This window comes from Diabrotica undecimpunctata, chromosome 8, assembly GCF_040954645.1.
Source record: "Diabrotica undecimpunctata isolate CICGRU chromosome 8, icDiaUnde3, whole genome shotgun sequence".
Taxonomy (NCBI): domain Eukaryota; kingdom Metazoa; phylum Arthropoda; class Insecta; order Coleoptera; family Chrysomelidae; genus Diabrotica; species Diabrotica undecimpunctata.
The window spans coordinates 119426051-119449313 of NC_092810.1; the positions used below are offsets into that span (position 1 = coordinate 119426051).

Genomic DNA, 23263 nt, shown 5'->3' on the forward strand with positions numbered 1-23263 from the left:
TTACAAGTTATATAAAAACTTGGAATACATTGGTACCAGCCTAAAAAACGAGAAATTATGTTTTATGTTCACCTAGAACATATGCATCCTCAAAGACCTACCAATCTTATTTACTTTTTAATATCAAGATCAGCTTATTTAAATTGGGCAAGTTAAAAACGTTTTGCAACAAGAGAAGCAAGAACGGCATTCAAAATTGTCAAAGTCACAGAGATAAGATGACATTTACTACGGACCTTATCCCTCTCACTATCCCAGCTACTCGGTTCGCTAGCAAGTGGTCACACGAAAGGAAAGAAGAGGAACATTCAATTAAAATGTAAACCTACTACCAGAGGAAAAAAAAATTGGTAATGTAGAAGATGATAAATATTCATATAAGTGTTATATTAATAAAATCTTATTTCTAACCTGATTAATACCTTTGCATTGCCAGATTCCAAAAGCAGTACAAGCTTGGACTTAACCGATCGGCTTAAATGGAGTAAAATGTTACAATCGTTTACTTTTCATAAGATAAGCTTTTAAAAAGAAAATGAAAAGGTATGTTTGTGATTCCTAGCAGAAATATTTTTTCAACAACAATAAACGAATTTTTTCAATTAAATCCATTAGAACAAATATCGACTATGTAACCTACTACTCTTAATAAAGAAAACTGAAGGTACATACTAAGACGGTCTGGTTTTAAGTTTATCTTTACACCTATGTTAAATTTATCAGCCTTAAAAGACAAAATTGCAAACTATGATATAATATGTAAGTCAAGTTCAACAGCAGAAAATTGTCCGAGTAGTACACTCGCCTAAATATATTAATTTAGACACAAATTTTTTGGCAAATTAGAGCTCAATAAAATAATAAAAAATTTAAAGTTATATGTTTTACCTTCTTTCCATCTTGGCACAGAAACAAATAATTTATCTTGCCATATTTCTATACCAACTGGCAAATTATTTTCAGGCTTAAATCTTCCTGTCAGTAAAGCATTCCTTCGAATAGCTTCTGTGGGAAACTCGTAATCTAAAATGTTCCATTGAAAATGTTCTTGGAGCTTTTGAACACATACCGCCACTTCAACAAAGATCAGGAGAATAAGGCAAATATTCCCAAACATGGTTGGCTAAAAAAATAGCAGATATTATTTTAAAGTTAGTAAAAATGTTAACTTTTTTATACTTTTTAATAGACAAGGTTGTACATGCTAGTTAAAATTGTTACATGTGTCTACAGTTTCCTAAAAACTTATTAATTGGACCGAAAATACACTAAAGAGTACACCTCAAATTTTGTCAATAATTAACCTGTTGTGTTTATCTTAGGGATGCTTAAGAGTTTTTGTATAAACTATTCTATGCGTTATCCTAGATCAATTTAAAAATTATTCTTAAAACACGCAGAGTATGCCAAACTTACGCCCTAGCAGCAAATTATCTTTAAAAGTTGTAAATCTCGAGTATTTGGTACTTACATATTATTAGGAGGAAAATAGTATTGAGATTATAATGAAATACAAAATCGAAAGAAAAACAAACTGGCTAGTTACGCACTTTACGTGAATGGTAGGTAGGTATAGTTTACAACTTTTTGAAAGAGCAGTAAATATAGTTAGACTATATATTATAATATTTAATCATGGTACTGAAGTTGGTGACATCTCATGCCAAACTGAATTTGATACAAATTTATGCTCCTACAGCGAATGCGGACGAAGAAGAAATGGAATTATTTTACCGAGCTATCGAAGAGGCTCTTAGAATAACGAAAACAAGAAAAATCGCGATAGTCCTAGGTGATCTCATTACAAAGATTGGAGAGAGACAAAGCGGAAAGTGTATAAGGAAACTATGGTCTGGGAAATCGAAACGAGAGAGGAGACCGTCTGTTACAATTCTGTCAAGAGCAGAACTTGATTATTACAAACACATTTTTCAAGTCACCAAAGAGACGACTGTATACATGGCGATCACCCGCAGATACATCGGAGAAAGTAGTCAGGAACCATATAGACTACATTATGATCAATGAAAGATACCGTAATGCTGTTAAAGTCGTAAAAGCATATCCTGGATTAGACGTGGCCTCAGATCAATACAATTATCGCCAAGATTACACTCATCCTTAAAAATATTAAAAGACATCAAAGAATCCCTACAATAGACACAAGAAAACTTAAAGAACCTAAAGTAAAAGAATGTTTCCAACATGAAGTGCATGTGAACTGCAGCAAATTGAACAAAACACCAATGATATTGACGAGCACTTTGATCGACTAAAACATCGTCTACTGGAACCTTGTAAAAAATACTAAAGACTTCCGCAAGGAGAAAAACAGAATGGATGAATGACGAGATACTTAATATGATGAAATAACATAGACAGTTTAAAAACAAAGACAACAATAAATACAGAGAGATAAACCGCGAGATCAGGAAGATGATGAAGCAGGCAATAGAAAAATACTTTGAAGAGAAATGCAAATAGATCGAAGACCTTCAAAATAAATATGATCTGTTTAACCTACACAAGAAAGTTAAAGAACTGGTAAGACTAAGAAAACAAAATCCCACTCGTGCAATTCTGGATAGACACGGGACTACTATAACACATACGGACGAGAAAGTACAAAGATGGGCAGAATATATCGACGAATTTTTCGATAATGAAAGAGGAGATCTGTAACACATAAAACTTACGTCAGAAGAAATAAATCAATATATTATAAAAGAAGAAATATTACACGCATTAAAATAAATGAAGAGTGGAAAAAGCCCTGGACCTGACATGCTTCCTTAGATTAAAGAAACCCGAGATGGAACATCGTTCATTGCGCAGCGTGCCAAATTCTTCGTTATCCCTACCTAAGCGATTCCACCAATTGGAGTCGATATCAGCTTCGTATCGTGACGAGAACCGCCGATAATGTTCGAAGCTCGTATTTTGTTTCGTGCCGTTGAACGTTGAGGGTTAACGCAAGCAATTCAATTTTAAATTTCAAAATAGTTTCTGCTTTTATCTTGTGATTTTAGTGTCAAAATGAGTCGATGTAAAACATCGATGTAAAAGTCGATGATTTTAGTGTAAAACAATGTGTATACAATAACAGCAAAGTATGCCGACGTGATAAAAAAAATATTCATTTGTTTACGTAAGTATTGAACAGTATTTAAATTCAAATGCTTCTTTATTTACATTTGACACCAGGGTGGTATTATGCCCGATTGTTTAACTGTAAAACATTCCGAGTTACTTATTTTAGCATTGTATTGCTTTGTTTATTATATTTTTAAATATATGCTCATTATTTCGTAGTATTTTAATTGTTGATTCTAAATATGTTTTATAGTTTTATATTACCCTAATTCAATGTAATATAACTTAAAAAAACCATTACAAAAATTTAGACACTATATTATTTAATTAAACTTCTTACATAATCATTATACAGGGTGATAAGGTAAATAAAGCATGTAAACATTGTAAAATGCAATTGTGCACTAAAGTTAGTCATTATTACTTATTAATACAGTTACTTTTAATACATTACTTTAATTTGATGGTGTATAAACAAGAGTGTGCTTTTGTGTTGAATGAAGCTATTTAATTTACTATTAATCTATTGGCTTATTAAACTGGTATTATGTGTAGTTTTCCAATGGACAATGAAAGACGGGAGGCATGGAGATTTGCCTTAAACATAAACAGTGAAGACATATTTAAATATTCACGTGTGTGTCACCTACATTTTAACGATGATGCCTTTGATTACGAAAGATCTCCGTTTTCTCTATCGCTGAAAAGGAATGCCATACCATCTGAGGTAAGAAGTATTTTCATATAACCTGATAGACTAAGGCTAAACATATATTTTTTTTTTCAGCGAGTTGCTTTAGCAGATATTCAATGTTCTGTACCTGATATAAGACCATCCACCAGTACTTATGAAAAACCAAATAGGGAACTACCATCAACTACTGTACAAAAAACACCTCCGAATTCACCTACCATAAAAAGTGATTTGGTAAGTCCAACACCATTCTAATACTGTAATCGAATCTCGTAACTTAAAGAATTGACATCACGTATTTTCTTTGTAGATTGGCTAATAATCATTATATATATATATATATATATATATATATATATATATATATATATATATATATATATATATATATATATATATATATCTATATATATATATATATATATATATATATATATATATCTATATATATATATATCTATATATATATATATATATATATATATATATATATATATATATATATATGTATGTATTTATAAAACAGTGCTACAGGTTTTGGAGGGCCGTGGCTCCCATGGACTTTATTAGTTTCTTCCACTTTTTCCGATCTTTTGCTTATTCTCTTGTCAGTCCTTTATTCTTATTTCTTATATGTCAGCTTGGACAGCATCAAACCACTTCTTTCTCGTCCTCCCTCTTCTTTTCTTCCCCCATTCACCTGATTTGAGAACTCTTAAAACCTTTCTTTCCGTTGACATTAGTAAAACAGTTGCTAATTTGGTATCATTTATTGTAGGCTGTGACACCTAGAAAATTAAAGTTAAGGAAACAATTAAGAAGAGCTAGGAAAACTATTAAAACCCTTAGAGTCTCCCTTAATCGTTATAAGAAAAAAGTTGCAGTTTTAGAAGATATTATTAAGTCCTTAAAAGGAAAAGTTACAGATGAAACTTTAGAAGCTTTAGCTGTAATAGGTCCAAATAATGAATTTTTACAGAGACAACTGTCTACTAAAGGAAAATATGGTAGTGAACTGGAAACCTTTGCTTTAACATTGCATTTTTATTCCGTTAAAGCATATAATTATGTAAGAACTACTTTTAATTCTGCATTACCCCATCCCAAAACAATATCAAGATGGTACCAAAGTGTCAATGGAGATGCTGGTTTTTCAAAAGAGGTTTTTGAACTGTTGAAGATAAAGACCACCAATACACCATATAAATTGCTCTGTAATTTAACAGTTGATGAGATGGCTATTCGTCAGCATGTTCAATGGGATGGAAAACGATATTATGGATATGTAGATTATGGTGTTGACTTACAAACAGATTGTCATTCAATTGCCAAGGAAGCAATAGTATTTATGTTAGTCTGTATGAATAGTTCTTGGAAACTTCCTGTAGGGTATTTCTTAATTGATTCATTAACTGGGAAACAAAAACAAAATTTAATATTGCAATGCTTAAATTTGATAAATCAATCTGGTGTAGAAGTTATATCAGTAACTTTTGATGGTGCATCAAATAATGTGACAATGGTAAAAGAGTTAGGGTGTAGTTTTCAATTAAATTCATTAAAATCTACATTTACTTTACCAAATTCAAATAAAGAAATTGCAGTTCTCTTCGACCCGTGTCACATGATAAAATTATTAAGAAATACCCTAGGAGACAAACTAACTTTAGTTGATGATAATGGTGAAACTGTTGAGTGAAAATATATTAAGGAATTAAATAAACTCCAAGAGGAAGAAGGGCTTCATTTACGCAATAAACTTAAAAAATCTCATGTTAACTATAAAAATCAAAAAATGAAGGTAAGGTTGGCAACACAATTATTTAGTAACTCTGTGGCACATGCAATTGAATATTCAACACAAGTTTTACAATTACAACAATTTAGTAACTCTGCTGCTACGGTTAATTTTATTCGCGTCTTAAATAATTTGTTTGATGTTTTTAATTCCAGAAATATGTCACAAAAAGATTATAAAAAGCCTTTAAATACAGAGAATTATATCAAAATTAATGACTTTTTAACAGAAACTGCTAATTATTTAAAATCATTAACTTTAGTTGATGGGGTAAAGCTTTGTGAAAGCAATAGAAAAATGGGAGTTTTGGGATTTCTATTTTGTATTAATAGTCTTCAACATTTGTACAAACAATTAGTGGAAACAAATTTATTAGTATATATTCCAACCTACAAATTAAGTCAAGATCACCTTGAACTTTTTTTTGGGTTAATTAGATCAATGGGGGGTTATAACAATAATCCAACTGCTAAACAGTTTAAGGCAGCTTATAAAAAAATTTTAAAATATTTAGAACTAAAGGATAGTTTCAGAGGAAATTGTATTCCTTTAGAACTAATTACAGTTATGGCTCCTGAAAAAATAATTAATAAGTCTTGTGGCAGAGAACGAATTGTTGAAGATGAATTTGTTGATGATAACGATGACATATCCAATACAAATTTTATATCACTTCAATTAATGAACTTATCATTTACAAATTACAAGAGAGAAGTTATTGTATATATTTCAGGATGTGTCATTTATAAAATATCGAGAATTTTGAAATGTGAAGATTGTGTAAACGCACTTATAGGAGACCGAGCAGACTTGTTGACGTCATTCATCAACCAAAGAGACACATTAAATTTAACTTATCCATCCGAAGATGTTGTTATTATTTGCTCTACTGCCGAAAAAGTGCTACAGTGCCACATAAACGTTAATAAACGTATTAATGTTAATATTGTTAATATCCAAATATTAAAACAATTAACAGAACAATTATTATTTAAGAACTTAAACAACCATTTCAAACATTATTCCTTTTTAGAGTCACATTATTCCAATTTATTAAAATTAATAATTTCCACCTACATTAACGTTCGAATTCATCATTATAATAAATCAATTGTAGATACTAGTAAAAGTAAAAGAATTATTCATAACAAAATGACATTATTTTCTGGACAATGAAAATATTTTTTAGTTTTTATTTACTTTTTATTTTTTTAGTGATTATTTTTATTGTAAAACTTTATTCTAACTTCTTGTTTTGTGTTATCAGTCAATACGTGTATATTAAGTAGTTAAATAAGTGTATATTAAGTTGTGTTTCTATAGTTGTGTATATTCGAAACTAATTCAGTATTATTAATTATTCTGAATCCAACTCTGTAGTTGCTCCCCACCCCAGCGATTAAGTTTAGAAATAAGGCAACATTCGCGCAGCTATCTAAATAGGTTCATGTTACATCTCGGGTTTCTTTAATCTAAGCATGCTTCCTATAGAAATCCTAAAAATTCTAGATGAGAAGCACATTGATGTTTTAGTGAGACTCTTGAACCAAATTTATACTTCAGGCGTATTACCCAAAGAGTGTGTGGTTAACGTCGATTTTTATTTATCTCCCCAAAAAGAAAAACGCAAGAGAATGCAGCGATTACCGCACCATTCACACTGTCCGGAACATAGCGATTCAGACACTTAACGTTTCCGTTCAGTTTATTCGAAAACAATATTTTACTGATGCCGACGGCTACGTAACGAGTCGTAACTGGTTGGTAAGGATAATGTGAATTAGATGTCCGTCGTTTTTCCTTGTTTATTTAGGTATTTGTCTGATTTTGATACAGAGTATTTAAAAAAATAATTTTCGAGGCTATTTTGTCATTTATGCATGTGTTTTTATTGCTTTGTGACAATTAATCACGGAAGTGATAAACAATTAGGACTTTTGTACGGAAGTGCTACCTCTTCTTTTTAAAAATACTTTTTGTTTGATATGTATGGCTTCGTTAAATGTAGTATTTTGTTTTTTAACTGAAGGTGAAATTAAATTTATAACATATTTAAACTGAATTCTGTTAATTCTAAAATATCCATAATATTTTTCGTCATCAATTAATTCTCTGTATAAAGTCCAGTATTCACATTCCTTCTTCCTTTCTCTTAGCATTGGATGTACTTCAAACCTTCTTTTTAACACAGTTTTTCATTCTCCATCGTTAAGTAGAAGGGCAATTGCACATAATTTTTGTCGAGAAAAGCGAGATCATATCTTCACCGAACCAAACTGAAACGTTATATGCATGAAAATGCGAACGCGCAGCCCAATTGCTGGAGTGGAAACGCTACGTGCCGGAAACTATACGTGCACGATGATATGCCGCGACCTTAGTTGTAATCGAACAAAGTTGATATTTTGGCATAAATTTGTAACACTTATTTGACAGTTGCGGTGTTGACACTTTAATTTTGTTTTTATTATTTACTATTAATTAAACTATGTTGTTTTTTAAACAAACGGCTCAAATTGTTTTTAACAAGATTATTTTTTAACTCTTGTTTTGTTTCTATTTACTTACATTAAATATTAATTTGTTTTGTTGTATAACTCACTTTTGCAATAATTATGTGACCTATTTAATTTAAAATGGATTTAGGATTTTTTTATGCTTTGGCAACTATGTCAACTTCGATCTCCGTCAATGATAATGACGTGCAACGGTATATAAATTAGATGGACTGTATATTTAGTTTAAGGGCATTAATACATTGTCGTTTTTTTCTCAACATAGAAACAGAAGTCATCAGTATATTGCAAAATGTTACTATGTAAAAGGAACTAAGAACTGAACTCTGAGGTAACCCTTTGTTAACTATCCTTCGGAAATCAGTGAATTATTTAAACGAATATGGACTTGTCTATTTGTAAATAGATTGACTAGGACATAAGCGCATTTACTAGGCACTCCTAATTTAACAATTTGATCAAGCAGAATGCCAAGAATATCGTTATCATATGCACCAGAAATGTCCACAAATAAAGCAGCTGTATATTGGTTTTTAGAATAAGTTAACTGGATATCGGTTGCTAAGTGTGAAATGCACTGCATAGTTCCTTTCACTCTACGAAACCCAAGCTGACCGTCTGGGTAAAGGTTGTTACTTTCCATCCACCATTCTAATCGATTTTTCATGATTCGTTGAAATGTTTTCAATATACATGGCATAAGAGATATAGGTCTTGGGACATTGGGATCAGTAGCTTTTGAGATAGGTATTACAAGATACTGCTTCAAAGAATCACAGTTATCACCTTTAATTAGAATATTGTTAAAAATATCACGAAGAAATTGAAGTGCTATTGTAGGCAAGTTATATATCATAAGATAATTGATACTTCATATTAGCAGGTGATACTAAAAGGAGATAACAAAAAATGTGATTTAAATTTATCTTCCGTGGGATACATTGGAGAAGGAACATAGCAAGGAGCTATTTTATGAAACAAATTTTCGTCGTGCACATAAAGATTTTTATTTTTTTTTTTATTTTCTTAATTCTATCCCATATTTCAGTTGGATGAGTTTGTCTGTTTAGATTGAGACATAAGTTGGCCAAACTATTTCTACATTTCTGTTTAGGGTTCGTTTACATTTAGCATTTATTTACTTGTCCATAGAGTTTCTACAAACTTGATTGGTTTACTATATACCATTTTTTGCTTCGAATATATTTTTCAATCGATTCTTAAGGTTCTTTTTTCAATACAAAGTTACACCTTAGTTGGGTTGGATTTCAATTCTATAGTAAAAATACTTTTGAGCATAGGGTATACTTTGATTGTTAGGGAAAGTATTTCCCACTTGATAAACTGCACTAATTGAAATAAAAAGTTAATTAACAAGGAAGTTTTAACGAACTAATATCATAACAACTTTTATTATTAGCACTCAATTTAAGCACAAAAAGAGCACAAAGTAACGTGGCTAATACCTGGAACAACAGATGGAAACCAAATAGACCACATCCTAATCTCAAAAAAATGGAGAACAATTGTACAGAATGTAAGGTCATACAGGGGAGCCAATGCTGATTCGGATCACATTTTGGTGATAGGCGACATGAAATTGAAGATACTTAAAGATAAAAACGACAGAAAGAAAAGAAAGAGGTGGAATTGGTCGAAACTAAATACAGATAATGCAAACAGAAAATTCTGCATTAAATTAGAAGAAAAACTACTAGTCCTAAAACCATCAAACGTAGATAAAACGTGGGAAGACATAAAAGTATCTTAACAACAGCAGAGGAGACGATAGGACTAATGGAAGACAATAAAAGAAAGGATTGGTACGATGAAGAATGCGAGCAAGCTAGAAAAGACAAGGACAAAGCAAGACACAGGTGGGTGGCCACAGGGAAACAAGAAGATCTTCTACACTATAAAGAGAAGAAGAAAGAGTCAGACAAATGCTGCAAAACAAAAAAGAAGAAATGGATCGAAGAATTACTGCAGGAACTCGAAGCCAATAGTAATGACAATGCAAGACTATACAAATACATAAAATCACAGAGAAAAAAAGAGATACCGGCAAATATTGGAAAAATGGAATGGGAAACACACTATAGAGAACTGTTTAAAAAGAAAGACGAGGCTGAAAATGCAGAAAATGAACAACAAACAGAAAATAGGAATGGAGAACAATCAGAGCCTCCCTCATACAGCGAAGTATTGGCGACCATAAACAGATTAAAGACAAGGAAAGCAGCAGGACCAGACGACATTATAAATGAGTTCTTCAAGAAAGGGGGAGAGGAACTAGTCCACAGAATCCACAACCTAATAGAACGAATATGGGAAGAAGAACGCATGCCGAACGACTGGAATTGTGGTCTGATAACACCAATCCCTAAAAAAGGCGACAAGACGAAATGCACTAACTACAGGGGAATCACGTTATTAAATACAATGTACAAAATATTAACTAATTTGATCAGACAAAGAATAGAAAAAGAAACTAGAACAAAAATAGGTGAATACCAACATGGATTCAGGGAAGGTAAGTCAACAATAGATGCAATACACATTGTAACGCAAATCGTCGAAAAAAGTTACGAGCACGGAATAGATCTACATATACTGTCTATTGACTACAAGCAAGCTTTTGACAGTGTAATAAGGGAGGAGCTAATTAAGGATATGAATTAATTAGGCATCCAAGAAAAACTAATAAGTCTCACGAAAATGACGATGAAGGAATCCAAGGCACAAATCTTAACAAGGGAAGGCCCGTCAGATAAAGTACACATGGAGGTAGGTGTCAGACAGGGAGACTCCCTGTCAACAACATTATTTAACATTGCCATAGAGGGGGCAGTAAGAGCAGCCAGAATTATGGGAACGATTATCGAATCTTTAGCCCAACTGATAGCGTATGCAGACGATATTGCACTGGTTACTAGAGATTTAAAAACCATACAGAACATAATATTAATACTAGATAAAGAAGCAAAGAAGAGAGGGCTAGTAATAAACCAAAGCAAAACGAAATACCTCAAGTGTTCAAGAGAGAATACGAACATAGAGAAAGAAATTAAGCTTGGTGCATATACATTTGAAAGAGTACACCGTTTCAAATACCTGGGAGTGATGGCGAATGACAGAAATGATAGAACGGATGAAATAAATGAACGCATCCTACTGGGTAATAAAACCTACTAAAATTACCAAAAATTCCTAAAAGAAAAGTACATTAGTAAGAAAACCAAATTAAAAATTTACAAGACTGCAATCAGGCCAGTGATCACCTATGGTGCAGAGACGATGTGCCTAACACAAAAAGATGAAATGAGGTTGGAAATCCTAGAGAGAAAGATAATTCGACGAATAATGGGACCGGTGGGAATAAGTGTAGGCGAATTTAGAAGATTAACCAATGAAGAAATTAAAGAAGTCATCGAGGGTGAAGACATAATCAAGTTCGTGAAGACGCAAAGGCTCAGGTGGCTGGGACACACAGAAAGAGCTAACCCAGACTCTACCCTAAAGCGAATAACTGGATGGAGACCAACAACAAAGAGACCAAAGGGGAGACCCAAAACAAGATGGAGAGATCATGTCTTAGGAGACATAAAGAAGCTGAGAATCTACAATTGGAAGGAGTGCTGTAAGGACCGGAAAGAATGGAGGAAAATTGTAGACAGGGCCAAGTCACACATGCTATAATAATAAAAAAAAACAACAGCGGACTGATTCTCCGCAATAAATAAATCAGAGAGTCCAAAAGGGCAGCACACACTCCGCCAGGAGTGAATAAGCCATGATGATGATGAATATCATAAAAACAATATTTCTTTTGATCGATTTAAGTTTGTTGTTGATCTAGTTATTTAATTTGGATAAATATTTTATTTCTATTTGTAAAAGATTGTAACAATTTTGTATCGCAAAGTGTACCAATGCTAACAGTAGTAATGTACATACATTTAATGTACATAAAAGTAGTAATTGCCGTAGTTTACACGTAGATTAAGAAAGTAAAAGCAGCAATATCTCCTAATAAGATTTAACTATCACTCATAATCACCGTTAGAAATGCCAATTTAAAACTGTTTTAGAATAAAAATAGACTTATTTGTCGTATCTTAAGTCAATAGGAAATTTTAATTTATAATTTTATCAGCTACTTAAAAGTAAAATTTAGCAACTATTCTTAAAAAATATTTAACTCCTTTAGCTGATTAATATCGTTTGGAAATGTCAAAGCTTCTTCTTTTTAAAAGCACAGCTTCCTTATCGCGGGCTACATATTGATGAAAAGGACCGCGCAGGGGTGTAAAAAAATAAAAACAAAAGAAACATGATGAAACGCAATGAAACGCGATGAAATGTGATGAAATGCAATGAGACACACTGAAACGTAATGAAACGATAGATTGTGAAACGACTAAAATCGATTGGACCCGATTGGAATCAAATCTAATCAAATGAAATGGAATCGAATGAAATCGAAAAGAATGGAATGAAATCGACTGAAATCGATTGGAATCGATAAGAATCGAATGAAATCGAATGGAATGTATTGGATTTACATGGAATCGAACGGACTCCAGTGAAATCGAATAGAATTGAATGACATCGATAGAAATCGATTGAAATCGATTAGAAATGAATGATTTCAAATGGAACCTAATAAAATCTATTGAAAATTTAATGGAATTGAATCGAGTTAAATCGAATGGAATCAAATGGAATCGGTTTTAATCAAATTAAGTCAAACTAAATCGAATTAAATAGAATGGAATTAAATGTAATCGAAATAAAACGTATTGAATCGCATAAGTTTAATTAAATTGAATTCGTTTGAATGAAGTTTAATTAAATTCAATTAAAATTAACTTAAAATATGTCCATGCGTAGAAGATAGAAAAGCTATGCTTTCCCTCCTCGGTCAGTCCCGGAGTACCACATGACGTTTTCGTAAAAACACGACTTTCTCTGTTTGCCAATGTGCTTCCAGTAAGTTATCTTACCATCGTTTTTGTGGTCTTTCCACTAATCGTCTATATATTGACGTACTCTCTTTCGCCGTCTTTACTAGACTATTTGTTGACATTCGGCGTATATATGACCTACGTTCTACTATTCCATTTATGACTTATTCCTTGATGTTCTCCACCTTGCATTTCCGACGTATATATGTACTTCTAAATTTGCCATACAGTGTCTTACCATCGATTTTTCTTTCGGTCTTTGAGTTTTCATCTCTGCTGTTTCTAACATCCTTTTTGTCCTTTCTGTGTCAGGTCTTGTTTCTGCCGCGTATGTCATTATTAGTCTAGTGACCGTTTTGTAAATTCTGCCATTCATTTTTTCCCGATATTTTTACTTGTCCATATTGTTTCATTAGGGCAATCTGTGGCTCAGTTTGCTCTATTAGCTTGATCTTACACTTGTGTTTCGAGCTTTCTGTAGTTAGATAGTGACAGATGCCTAGATATTTAAACTTTATCACTTGTTCTATTATCTGACCCTTCAGCTCTAATTAACAATTTAGTAGATTTGCTGCTATATTCCTGTTGTATAAAATCGATGTATAACTAACTATAATTCAAATTCTTTTATGTCCAACATCTCGGTTGACGATATTAAATAATTTTTAAAGTCGTGGAGTAAATATTTTATTGGTAGCTAATAAGTACACTTGACGGAACTTCAGACAATGGCCTGTTTACGATGTGACTATTCTAATTAGACTAAGTGCTAAAAAGCGTTCAACTTCAATACATAATCTCACAAATAAAGTCACAATTCATCACAAAGTACATTAAATTGTACCTTGTAATATGCACCTTTGTACTTTGTACAAATATTTTCCAAACTAGGAAGTTTTGCAATAATTTAGCTAGTTATCAAACTCTACCAGAAGATGAATATTCTTATAATTAAAGTATATTATGGATTTTATTACAATTATATACATGGTAATTAAGAAGTTAAGATTAATGTGTGATTACAAATTAATTGTTTAATCCGGTTTTTTGTATTCTAACAAATAAATTAATATCTCTGTAATTATTATGGTTTGATTTGTCTCCATTTTTAATGAGAGGTATTAGAATGCTTAATTTTCATTCTTCTGGTATTCTGTTTTTTTTTGAGCTCTTATTTAGTGTAATTTCAAGGCGATGGGAATAACTGTTTATTTATTACGCCTTTGCCTTTATGAGAATGTAAGTATTTACTTAAAGCTAAGAGTAATCATAGGTTATTCTTGTCTCTTAGGTAGTAAGTTCTCTTATTTTTCCTACATGTGCATGTCGGTACTGTTTACGTTGTAAAATTGACCCGTTATCTCATTATTCTTCCATTTATTGTTCAACAACAGCAACTTTTAAAATTAATATACTTTGTTATATATTTTGTATTCGAACTTAAACAAGCAAACTTCAATCACTCAAAATGTCTTAACTGAGTCGTAGTCTTATGTCTTTGCGGATAAAAAAAAAACATCCAAAAATAATTTTGGAAAAATATACTACTTGTAATATCAGATCGCTCAACTCAAGGGACCAAGAAATAACCCAAGTGCTGCAAGAAAAAGAAATAGACATTTGTGTTCCACAGGAAACAATAAAGAAATAAAAAGGACAATCAAAATTTGGTGAATACATACTAATCTACAGTGGAGTAGCAAAAGAAAACAGAGCAAAAGAAGGTGTAGCATTACTAATACATCAAAAGCACCAAAATAGTTAGAAAAAAGTTAAAAATTATGACATCACCAGGAGAGGACAGAATACATAACGAACTCCTATAGTACGGAGGACCAGAATTGGCCAATCAACTATTAAAATTAATCCAAAAAATAATAGAACAAAACAGAATTCCTCAAGAATGGAAATCAAGCGTCCTAATACCTCTATTTAAAAAGGGAGATAAAGCGGACCCGGAAAATTATAGAGCATTTAATGTATTAAACACTAAACACTAAAATTAACAACCAAAGTGATAACAAATAAAATGAATGAAATTATAACACTAGCAGAAGAACAATAAGATTTTGGGTCGGGAAGATCATGCACCGACGCTATATTTATAATGAGATAAGTGCAAGAAAAATTATACAACAAAGAAAAAGCATACAAGAAACCGGCATATCTATGTTTCGTGGACCTTAAGAAGACATTTGACTGGGTCCAATTAAAGGACGTTACCCACTTATTGTAAGTAATAAAGATACCTCTAGAAATAATCAAAACGATCGAAAATATCCACCAACGCAACACGATAAGTAAAAGTAGAAGAAGAACTAACCAAACCTATTAAAGCTGGAAATAATAAAAAAGTTAGAACTAAAAAAGGATACCAAATAGGCGAAAAGCAACTTAAAATAATCTGATATGCAGACGATGAAATACTACTCTCTCAAAGTGATATATTATACTCTCATAATATAACCGACAGTAACACGTTAATTTCCTCAAAAAAAGACAAGATGCATGGTTATAACAGCAAATTTCTAAGATGTAAATTGGAGCTGGCAGGTCAGATAATAGAACACGTGATGGAGTTTAAATATCTAGGCATCACATTATCTAGCTACGGAAAGCTCGAAACTGAAATGGAAGATTAAGTGAATAAAGCAAACAAAGCCAAAGATTGCCTGCATGTGGAGAAATATATACATATAATATGAAAAAATAAAAATATCGGGAAAGAAATGAAAGGACAAATGAAAATTTACAAAACAGTCATCAGACAAATCATGACATACCCGGCAGAAACACTACCGGACACAGAGGGGACAAAAAGGATGTTGAAAATAGCAGAGATGAAATCACTTAGAAAAATTGATTGTAAGACACCATGGGACAGAGGTATATGTACAGATATACGACGTACATGCCAGCTGAAGAACATCAAGAACTGGGTAAGAAACAGAAGAGTAGAATGGAGCGATCATATAAGCCAAATTTTAATGACAACAAATAAAGTAGTAAAAACGGCAAGAGACGGTTCCTCGATAGGAAGACGATCAGTAGGAAGAGCACGAAAACGATGGAACGACAATTTACTGGAGGCACCTTGAAAAACGTACAGTCATGTGTACATAAAAAGAAGAAGAAAACTTTGTAAGAAAAATAGATTTACAACAGGGGTGGCCAACCTTTTTAAGTCGAGTGCCAATATGAGAACAAAAAAAATTTGGCGTGCCACTAAAATTTTTCGACATACTAACAATAATAATAATATACGGTACAATATGTATTTCTTATGTAAATTCCACATTTTTCCGTTTAGTCAAGATAGTGGAGGTTTAAAAAATAACGTAATAAGTAAAACATAACAACAAACTTACTTTATTGTTAATAAAAATAAAATAAAAACGTTAAACAAAAACACTTAAATATTTTCTTATTATCTAAAATTCAAATTATTAAACAGTTACTTATTTAATGTGGTATTTGAACTTGCATTTTTTTAATTAATTCATCTATATTGGGATTAATTTCGGAACTAGCCAACAGAATTAGATTTTTTAAATGCATGTCAGTTAATCGTGACCGATATTTTGATTTTATTATGTTCATAATAGAGAACATTTGCTCACAAACGTACGTTGAACCAAATCTACAACAATATCTTAGAGCTAACTCGTGTAAATTAGGAAAATTGTTTGCTGGTACAAATTTCCAAAATTCAATATAATTGGGATCAGTAACAGTTGAAATAATTTCCCTATATTTGGTTTTTAGTATAGTGTGCAGAGAAATAGAAAAAGGATTTATGAAAAGGTCAACATTCATTTTGTCTTTTTGAAAATCTTCAAATCGAATATTGAATGATCCTAGCAAAATAGATATAAGGTTTTTAAATTTGTCATAATTTGGAGTTCTACTGACCTTGTTGGCTAATTCCTGCATTAATGTGAAATGTGTCAATCTCTGTTCTCCAAAATCGTTACAAAAAAGCATAAGTTTATTCACAAAAGAAGATATATGACCAACTAGAGTAGGAAAAATACAAGTTTTTCCCTGTAATCTTAAATTTAATAAATTTAAATGTCTCATAATATCAGTGAGAAAAGCTAAATCCCAAAGCCAATCTTTATCATTAAGTAACGAGCACTCACTGGGTAGTTCATTGTTTTATTGCAAATATTTTAAGACGCACTCCTTCAAGTTCCAAAACCTTTCGAGTGCATTTCCTTTGGAGAGCCAGCGCACACTGCAATGGAGAAGTAACTCTCCATCTTGCTCCGTTTCTTCCGCGAACAGTTCTCGAAATTGTCGTCGATTCAATGCCCGAGCTCGTATTTTGTTAATGCTGCGTGTTACAGGGTCAACAACAGATGACATGTTTAGGTCCTTGGCACAAAGAGCTTCCTGGTGAATAATACAATGGTACTTAAAAACTTTTCTTCCCAAATAGTTTTCCAGTAATGTAACAAACTCCTTTAGTCTACCAACCATGCAAGGAGCTCCATCTGTACAAACACTATCTAATTTTGACCATTCAACTTTGTTGACTTCGATTACGTTTTTAAGCTGTTGAAAAATGTCCTCTCCTGTTATTGTGACTAGTTGGCGCAAATCCGGCATTTTCAAAATTATCATTGGTATAACGGACAAAAATGCTTAACTGCGCATTTTCTGTGTTGTCACAACTTTCATCCAACGCTAAAGAAAAGAATTTGCAGGATTTTAATCCACTTATAATTTGGGAAACAACATCCTGGCCCATATCATCTATACGGCGCATGACTGTATTTCGGGATAATGCAATATTATCGACCATATTTTTGATCTTTACATCTCCCACATTTTTAGCAAATATTGCCAGACTATTTTTAATTATCCCCTCTCCATCAGAGTAGGCTTTTTTCTTCTGGGCTAACAGCAGAGAAAGTTCATATGATGTTTTAACCATAGTTTCCTTTTCATCACTTCTCTTCTGAAACAGTGACTGTTGGCTGGCTAGGGTTTTCTTTTTTTTTTCAATAAAGTCGGCTCGCAAATGTGAACCAATAGGATATTTGTTGCTGAAGTCCTTATGCAGTTGTTTATAATGTCGTTCCAGGTTAAATTTTTCCGGAACTGCTACAGACAATCCACATATCAAACAAACAGGCTTTGAAGTATTACGATTAGTAAATAAAAATTGTTCTTCCCAAGCAGGTTGAAAATCGCGAATTGCAATATCATCTTCGTATTTTCGTTTTGAAGTCGAAGGCTTACTCGTGGACATATCGAACAAATACTTTTAAAATTTTAAAGAAACAATGCGCGATGACAAAATGTGCACATACAAAGGGGCAGTTTAAAATAAACTAAGCAAGGGTAACGCAGTCCTATTGCACATTACGACAGCTAGGATCACGTGCACCAATCGCAGCAATATCGCTCGCCAGAGGATGCAATGATGCCGCATCTATCGTAACTTCCGTAAACCTACCAAGTTTCTTCTTATTATTTTTTGTTTTTCAAGTTTTAATTTTTTTGAAAGTGTTTTAATCCAAAACGCTACGCGTGCCACTGATAGGACTCAATCGTGCCACAGAGTGGCACGCGTGCCGCGGGTTGGCCATCCCTGCTTTACAAGAACAAATCCTGTAATATTTATATGTCGGAAGACACGACCTATTGCAACTTAGCCATCGATTTTTAGAATTCTTTACTGATTTAATTGAAGGACAGGAAAATAATCTTGAGAGACAAAATCTGTAATGCGCGTTAGTTGATAAAAATGGTGACTAAATCATTAATTTACCAAAATAAATTAACATATGCAAATTGGTATAAATGTATTTGCATTGTTAAGTTTATTTAGAATCTTATAAAATCGAAGGAATATTTTATAATAAAAAGCATAATTTTGTAACTGTAAACCTCTACCAGTTATTGGTTATTAAAATTTAATGGAAATAATATTTCAATAATATATGGCTACTTAAGTCACCACTAATTTAGCAAATTGTTTATATTAGATTCAAAGTGAGAAGAAAGCAGTTAATTTTACTACTAGGATATAATCTTACACATATCTGTCCCAACATAACTTATTTACATTCCTTCTGCATAATTGAACTAACTATTTATAATTATTCTGGTATTTGCATATTTGTTGTGTACCTTAAATGCGATTGGACTATAATTAGTAGCCATAACGGATTGCATGTTCTTATAATAGTTAATATTTTTATAATAGTCTATATGTACGTCTTAAAATTTTATGAAATATCTATTTTTATATTTTTAATTAGCTGATTTGAATAAATTAAATCAGTTTCAGTTTATTAATTAAGTTCTTGATTATCACAAAATAAAAAGCATGTTGAATTAAATAGGGTCAGCTGTAACAAATTTGATACACACCTTGTTTTGTTTTGTTATGTCAGTTGTCAGTTTTAGATCGAATGCAAAATGTAAGAGGAAACATTGAATGTAAATATGGAATAAAAACCGGTTTTAGGAAAATATTATTTTTCTTAATTGTAACGAAATATTTTGCCTACCACATAGGCATCATTATGGGGGGTTGAAAATTGGGGACAGAAATTATTGGGGCAGAGACAGGGCAAGCAAAATTAATCGAAACTTATGCGAACGGCACCCAGGGTTTATTTGGAGTAGCTGGGTCGTGAATAAGCTGGAATGGCAAGGGGGTTGGATTGGGGCAACTACAAAAATGAAACAAAGGGGTACTTACATGAATACAAAAATACTCAAAAATAGACAATACAAAAATACTATATTTATAGTCACAAAAGTAAATACAAAAATAACAAAGAGAAACACTTACTATTGTTACTGGGATATAAACTGTGGCAGAAATAAATTATTGCAAATAAAAAATTATCTTTTTAAATGATGAACGCAATTATTAAAAAAATGTCTATCTTTACTTTAAAATTTAAACACAACAAGTTACCTTGATTTTCACCAAATTTCTTTACTTTACATATTTTCTACATTTCTGAGGTTAGAACTAGAGATTCACTGCCACGCAAAAAAACTGTATCTATAGACTGGGACGACGATCAGGGAAGAAAATGAGAGTGGAAGCTAGCACTGGAACACAAACCTTGGAAAACTCGTCTCCTTAAATGACTGGAACAGCTACAACGGAACACAGTGGCAACATGTGGTTATCTTCAAAATTTCACTCTAACTGTAACTATTAATTGAACTGCCACTATATTTCACACTGCTACACATTTTGCCATAAAAAGGACGAAGGACGAGGAAACAATATTGTAGCTTAAATACGATTCGACATCGAGATAATTAAGGGGTGCCAAACCGGAACGTTGTAAGTGCCACTCGAGCTGAAATATGTTTTATTTATGATTAAACCGTAGTATGTGCCGACCTTTACTTGCACTCTTGGAGCCAAAGCTCTGAGATGCATACACCTTGAATAATGAGAAAGACAAAGTTATAACGTTGTAAGTGCCTTATCAGGTGCAACCACAGTTGCTACAATCAGTCTACGCAAAATGGCGTACGAAGTATTGGAGTCTGTGACTGTAGCGTCAAAAAAACATGTTTTAAATACATTGAAAGTGTAAAAAACTAGTAGACAAGCTAGTAAAAACAGAGAACTTAACGATATAAATACCAAAAATAAAAAAGTGTGTGAAAAGCTTTTTCGTGACTTTTGCGATAAGGGGAATTATAACTAACAACAAATATATCTAGAAAACCTCATTCTATTTACTAAAAAACAGAAGACATGATAGTTATGGTAGTAGACATACAAATATATGCTAATTTTTCGAGGCATGTCTGAAGTTCAGGTATGTAAAATTCAATATCTTTCTTTTGAAGCTTTAGTTAATAAATTGTGTTCTGTAAGCAGAAGTTGATTCACATTTTTTCAGCTTTACAAAAAGACGTTTTGTGAGACTTTTGGTCTCAGTGGACGACGCAACGTTTGCAGATTCTGTCTAAGTAAATTGATGACAAAAGTATGAAAGATAAACGGAGCGGTAAAAGACAAAGACGGGAGCCTTATTGGAAAGAAAAGATTATTGATTACATATTGTTAATTTTATCACGAGAAAGGCACTACGGTAGAAGTGACGTTCCAAATTGAAAATGTCTCCCGACAGAGCTTAATATAGTTAGGTTGTACAAAGGATTTTTGTAAAAGTACTTTGCTGATTTAACCGAGTCACCAGTATATAGACAGTGTGTTCACGCCATTGTCTATTTTATGTTTAATTCATGATTTTTTTTATTCGGCAACACAGCAGTCTATGCGTATGCAAATATTATGCCATATGTGAAGATAAAGAGAGTCCCTAATATCGGTGATACAGCATTCAGAGCGAGCGGACATAATACTTATTAGCGTTCATATATTCAAGTATTGTGTAATTCAAAATAAAGTCAGTTTTCACACGAAGTTTGATTATTTACCAGCGGCACACGCGAAGTGCAAATCAAGTCATTTACACAGTGGTTATTTTTGTAGTATTACACAGTATTTTTGACGAGTTTAATTTTTTATCAACTCCCAGGAGTTGATGCATGTCCAACATGTGACTCGCCTAAAGTCAAAAAAGACACAACTCTAACAGAAGAAACAAAAACTGATGCTAAGCAAAAACTAGAAATTTTGACAGAAAGAAAATAGACTAGAAAATAGACAAGACAAGAAATGAGCAAAGATTGCATATAATCCAGAGGAATCAACTCAGATATTCGAATGGTTCAATTTGATATCCATCAACAGATGTATCTTCCAACATTAACTCATTTCTAAATGCACTGCAGTCGTTAGCTTGCCTGTATTAATATGGGTATTTATTTAGAAGACGAAGGAAGGGACATCATGCTCTTCTGGAATGAAACTGTCGGGCAAAGGGGGTCTTACGAGGAAGCTTCTTGTTTGTACAAGTGTTTTACCAGTAGCGAATTGGAATTTACTACAGATACGCAAAAGCTGATTCTCTGGTCAGATAATTATGGTAAAGCAAAGAAGCATGCCAAGCTGTTGATACCAAAAGACCTCATTGAAATTATTGCTAATGCTGGAAAGAAAAATCCGTTCTTATTAGTGAATACTACAACATTTTTTGACTGGAAGATTCAAGCTAAATTTATGATAAACACTAAAAACTTGGAGATATCTTCGGCTATTATGATTTGAGTAACATCTGGAAACTTTGGTGAAGGATATTTAAAGAAAAGTTATGGAAATTTTGCTCCATAGCTTAAAACTTCAGTGATCAAACCTGGAATCACTAAGGCGAGTTTTGAGGAGTTGGAAATCAAGACGAAGGAAACCTCTGTGCCATTGTTTACCGAAGAAAATAAAGATATCCCAGCCATGCTACCATATTTAGCAGGAGAAGCAAAAGCTTCTTACGAAAACCTTACAAAATGCTGATTTTTAAATTTTTAATTAAAGGTACTTATGTAAATAAGTAAATGTTAGCTTTAATTTTACTATAATTATTGCTAATTTGATCTTTTTCTTTTGACTTTTGCAATGCAAGTAAATACACACTACAGTACCAATAATGGCACTTACAACGTTTTGTTCTATTAGTGTTTTTTAATTAATTAAAGCATAAACTATTTTATTTCACTAGACTAAAACCCCAAATATCGCGATTAGTGGAAAAAATAATTTACGGTTTGTTTACGTAAGTGAATTTAAAAAGAGGTCGTAATAGCGCAGTGAGAAATTTCTGAAAAAAAAACACGCTTCCAGTAAAAACTAGTGTTTAAAGTGATAAGAGTAAGTGAGGTTATTAACAATTCGAAACGGTCATATTGGTGGAACTCTGTCCGTTAGATTTGAGATGTTGCCAAAAATAATTTTGCTAACTCAGGACTCATGGGAACTAGATTTTTTAGCAGTTGAAGCGGATCTAGTTCCTTTTACGGTCCTTAGATACAGATATGACACCGCAAATGGACAGAAATGATTACGCGTTAGAAGACAAGTAAAGATAAGATAGAAGAAAATATAACATCAGCTATTTTGCCACAACAAGATCCTATTTCCTATCTCCCCAGGGTGGTGAAAAATCTAAAGTCTGCAACTATAGACCTATTGCCTTACCACCGGTCCTATCCAAAATTATTGAGAGACTTATAAAAGCCCAACTTATGTCCTTTCTCGCTTATCGCAAAGTCAGTTCGGTTTTTTATCTAATAAATGTACCAGCGA

At 32.4% G+C, this 23263-nt stretch overlaps 1 protein-coding gene across 3 annotated transcripts in view; it reads right to left on the reverse strand.

The window, feature by feature from the left end:
* y (L-dopachrome tautomerase yellow) overlaps positions 1-23263 on the reverse strand; it is a 98172-nt gene that overhangs the window by 3974 nt on the left and 70935 nt on the right. For all 3 annotated transcript variants that reach the window (XM_072540847.1, XM_072540845.1, XM_072540844.1), the window contains exon 2: positions 889-1123. In XM_072540847.1, the coding sequence (XP_072396948.1) occupies positions 889-1117 (229 nt within the window). In that variant the 5' untranslated portion in view covers positions 1118-1123. The remainder of the gene's footprint in view (positions 1-888; positions 1124-23263) is intronic.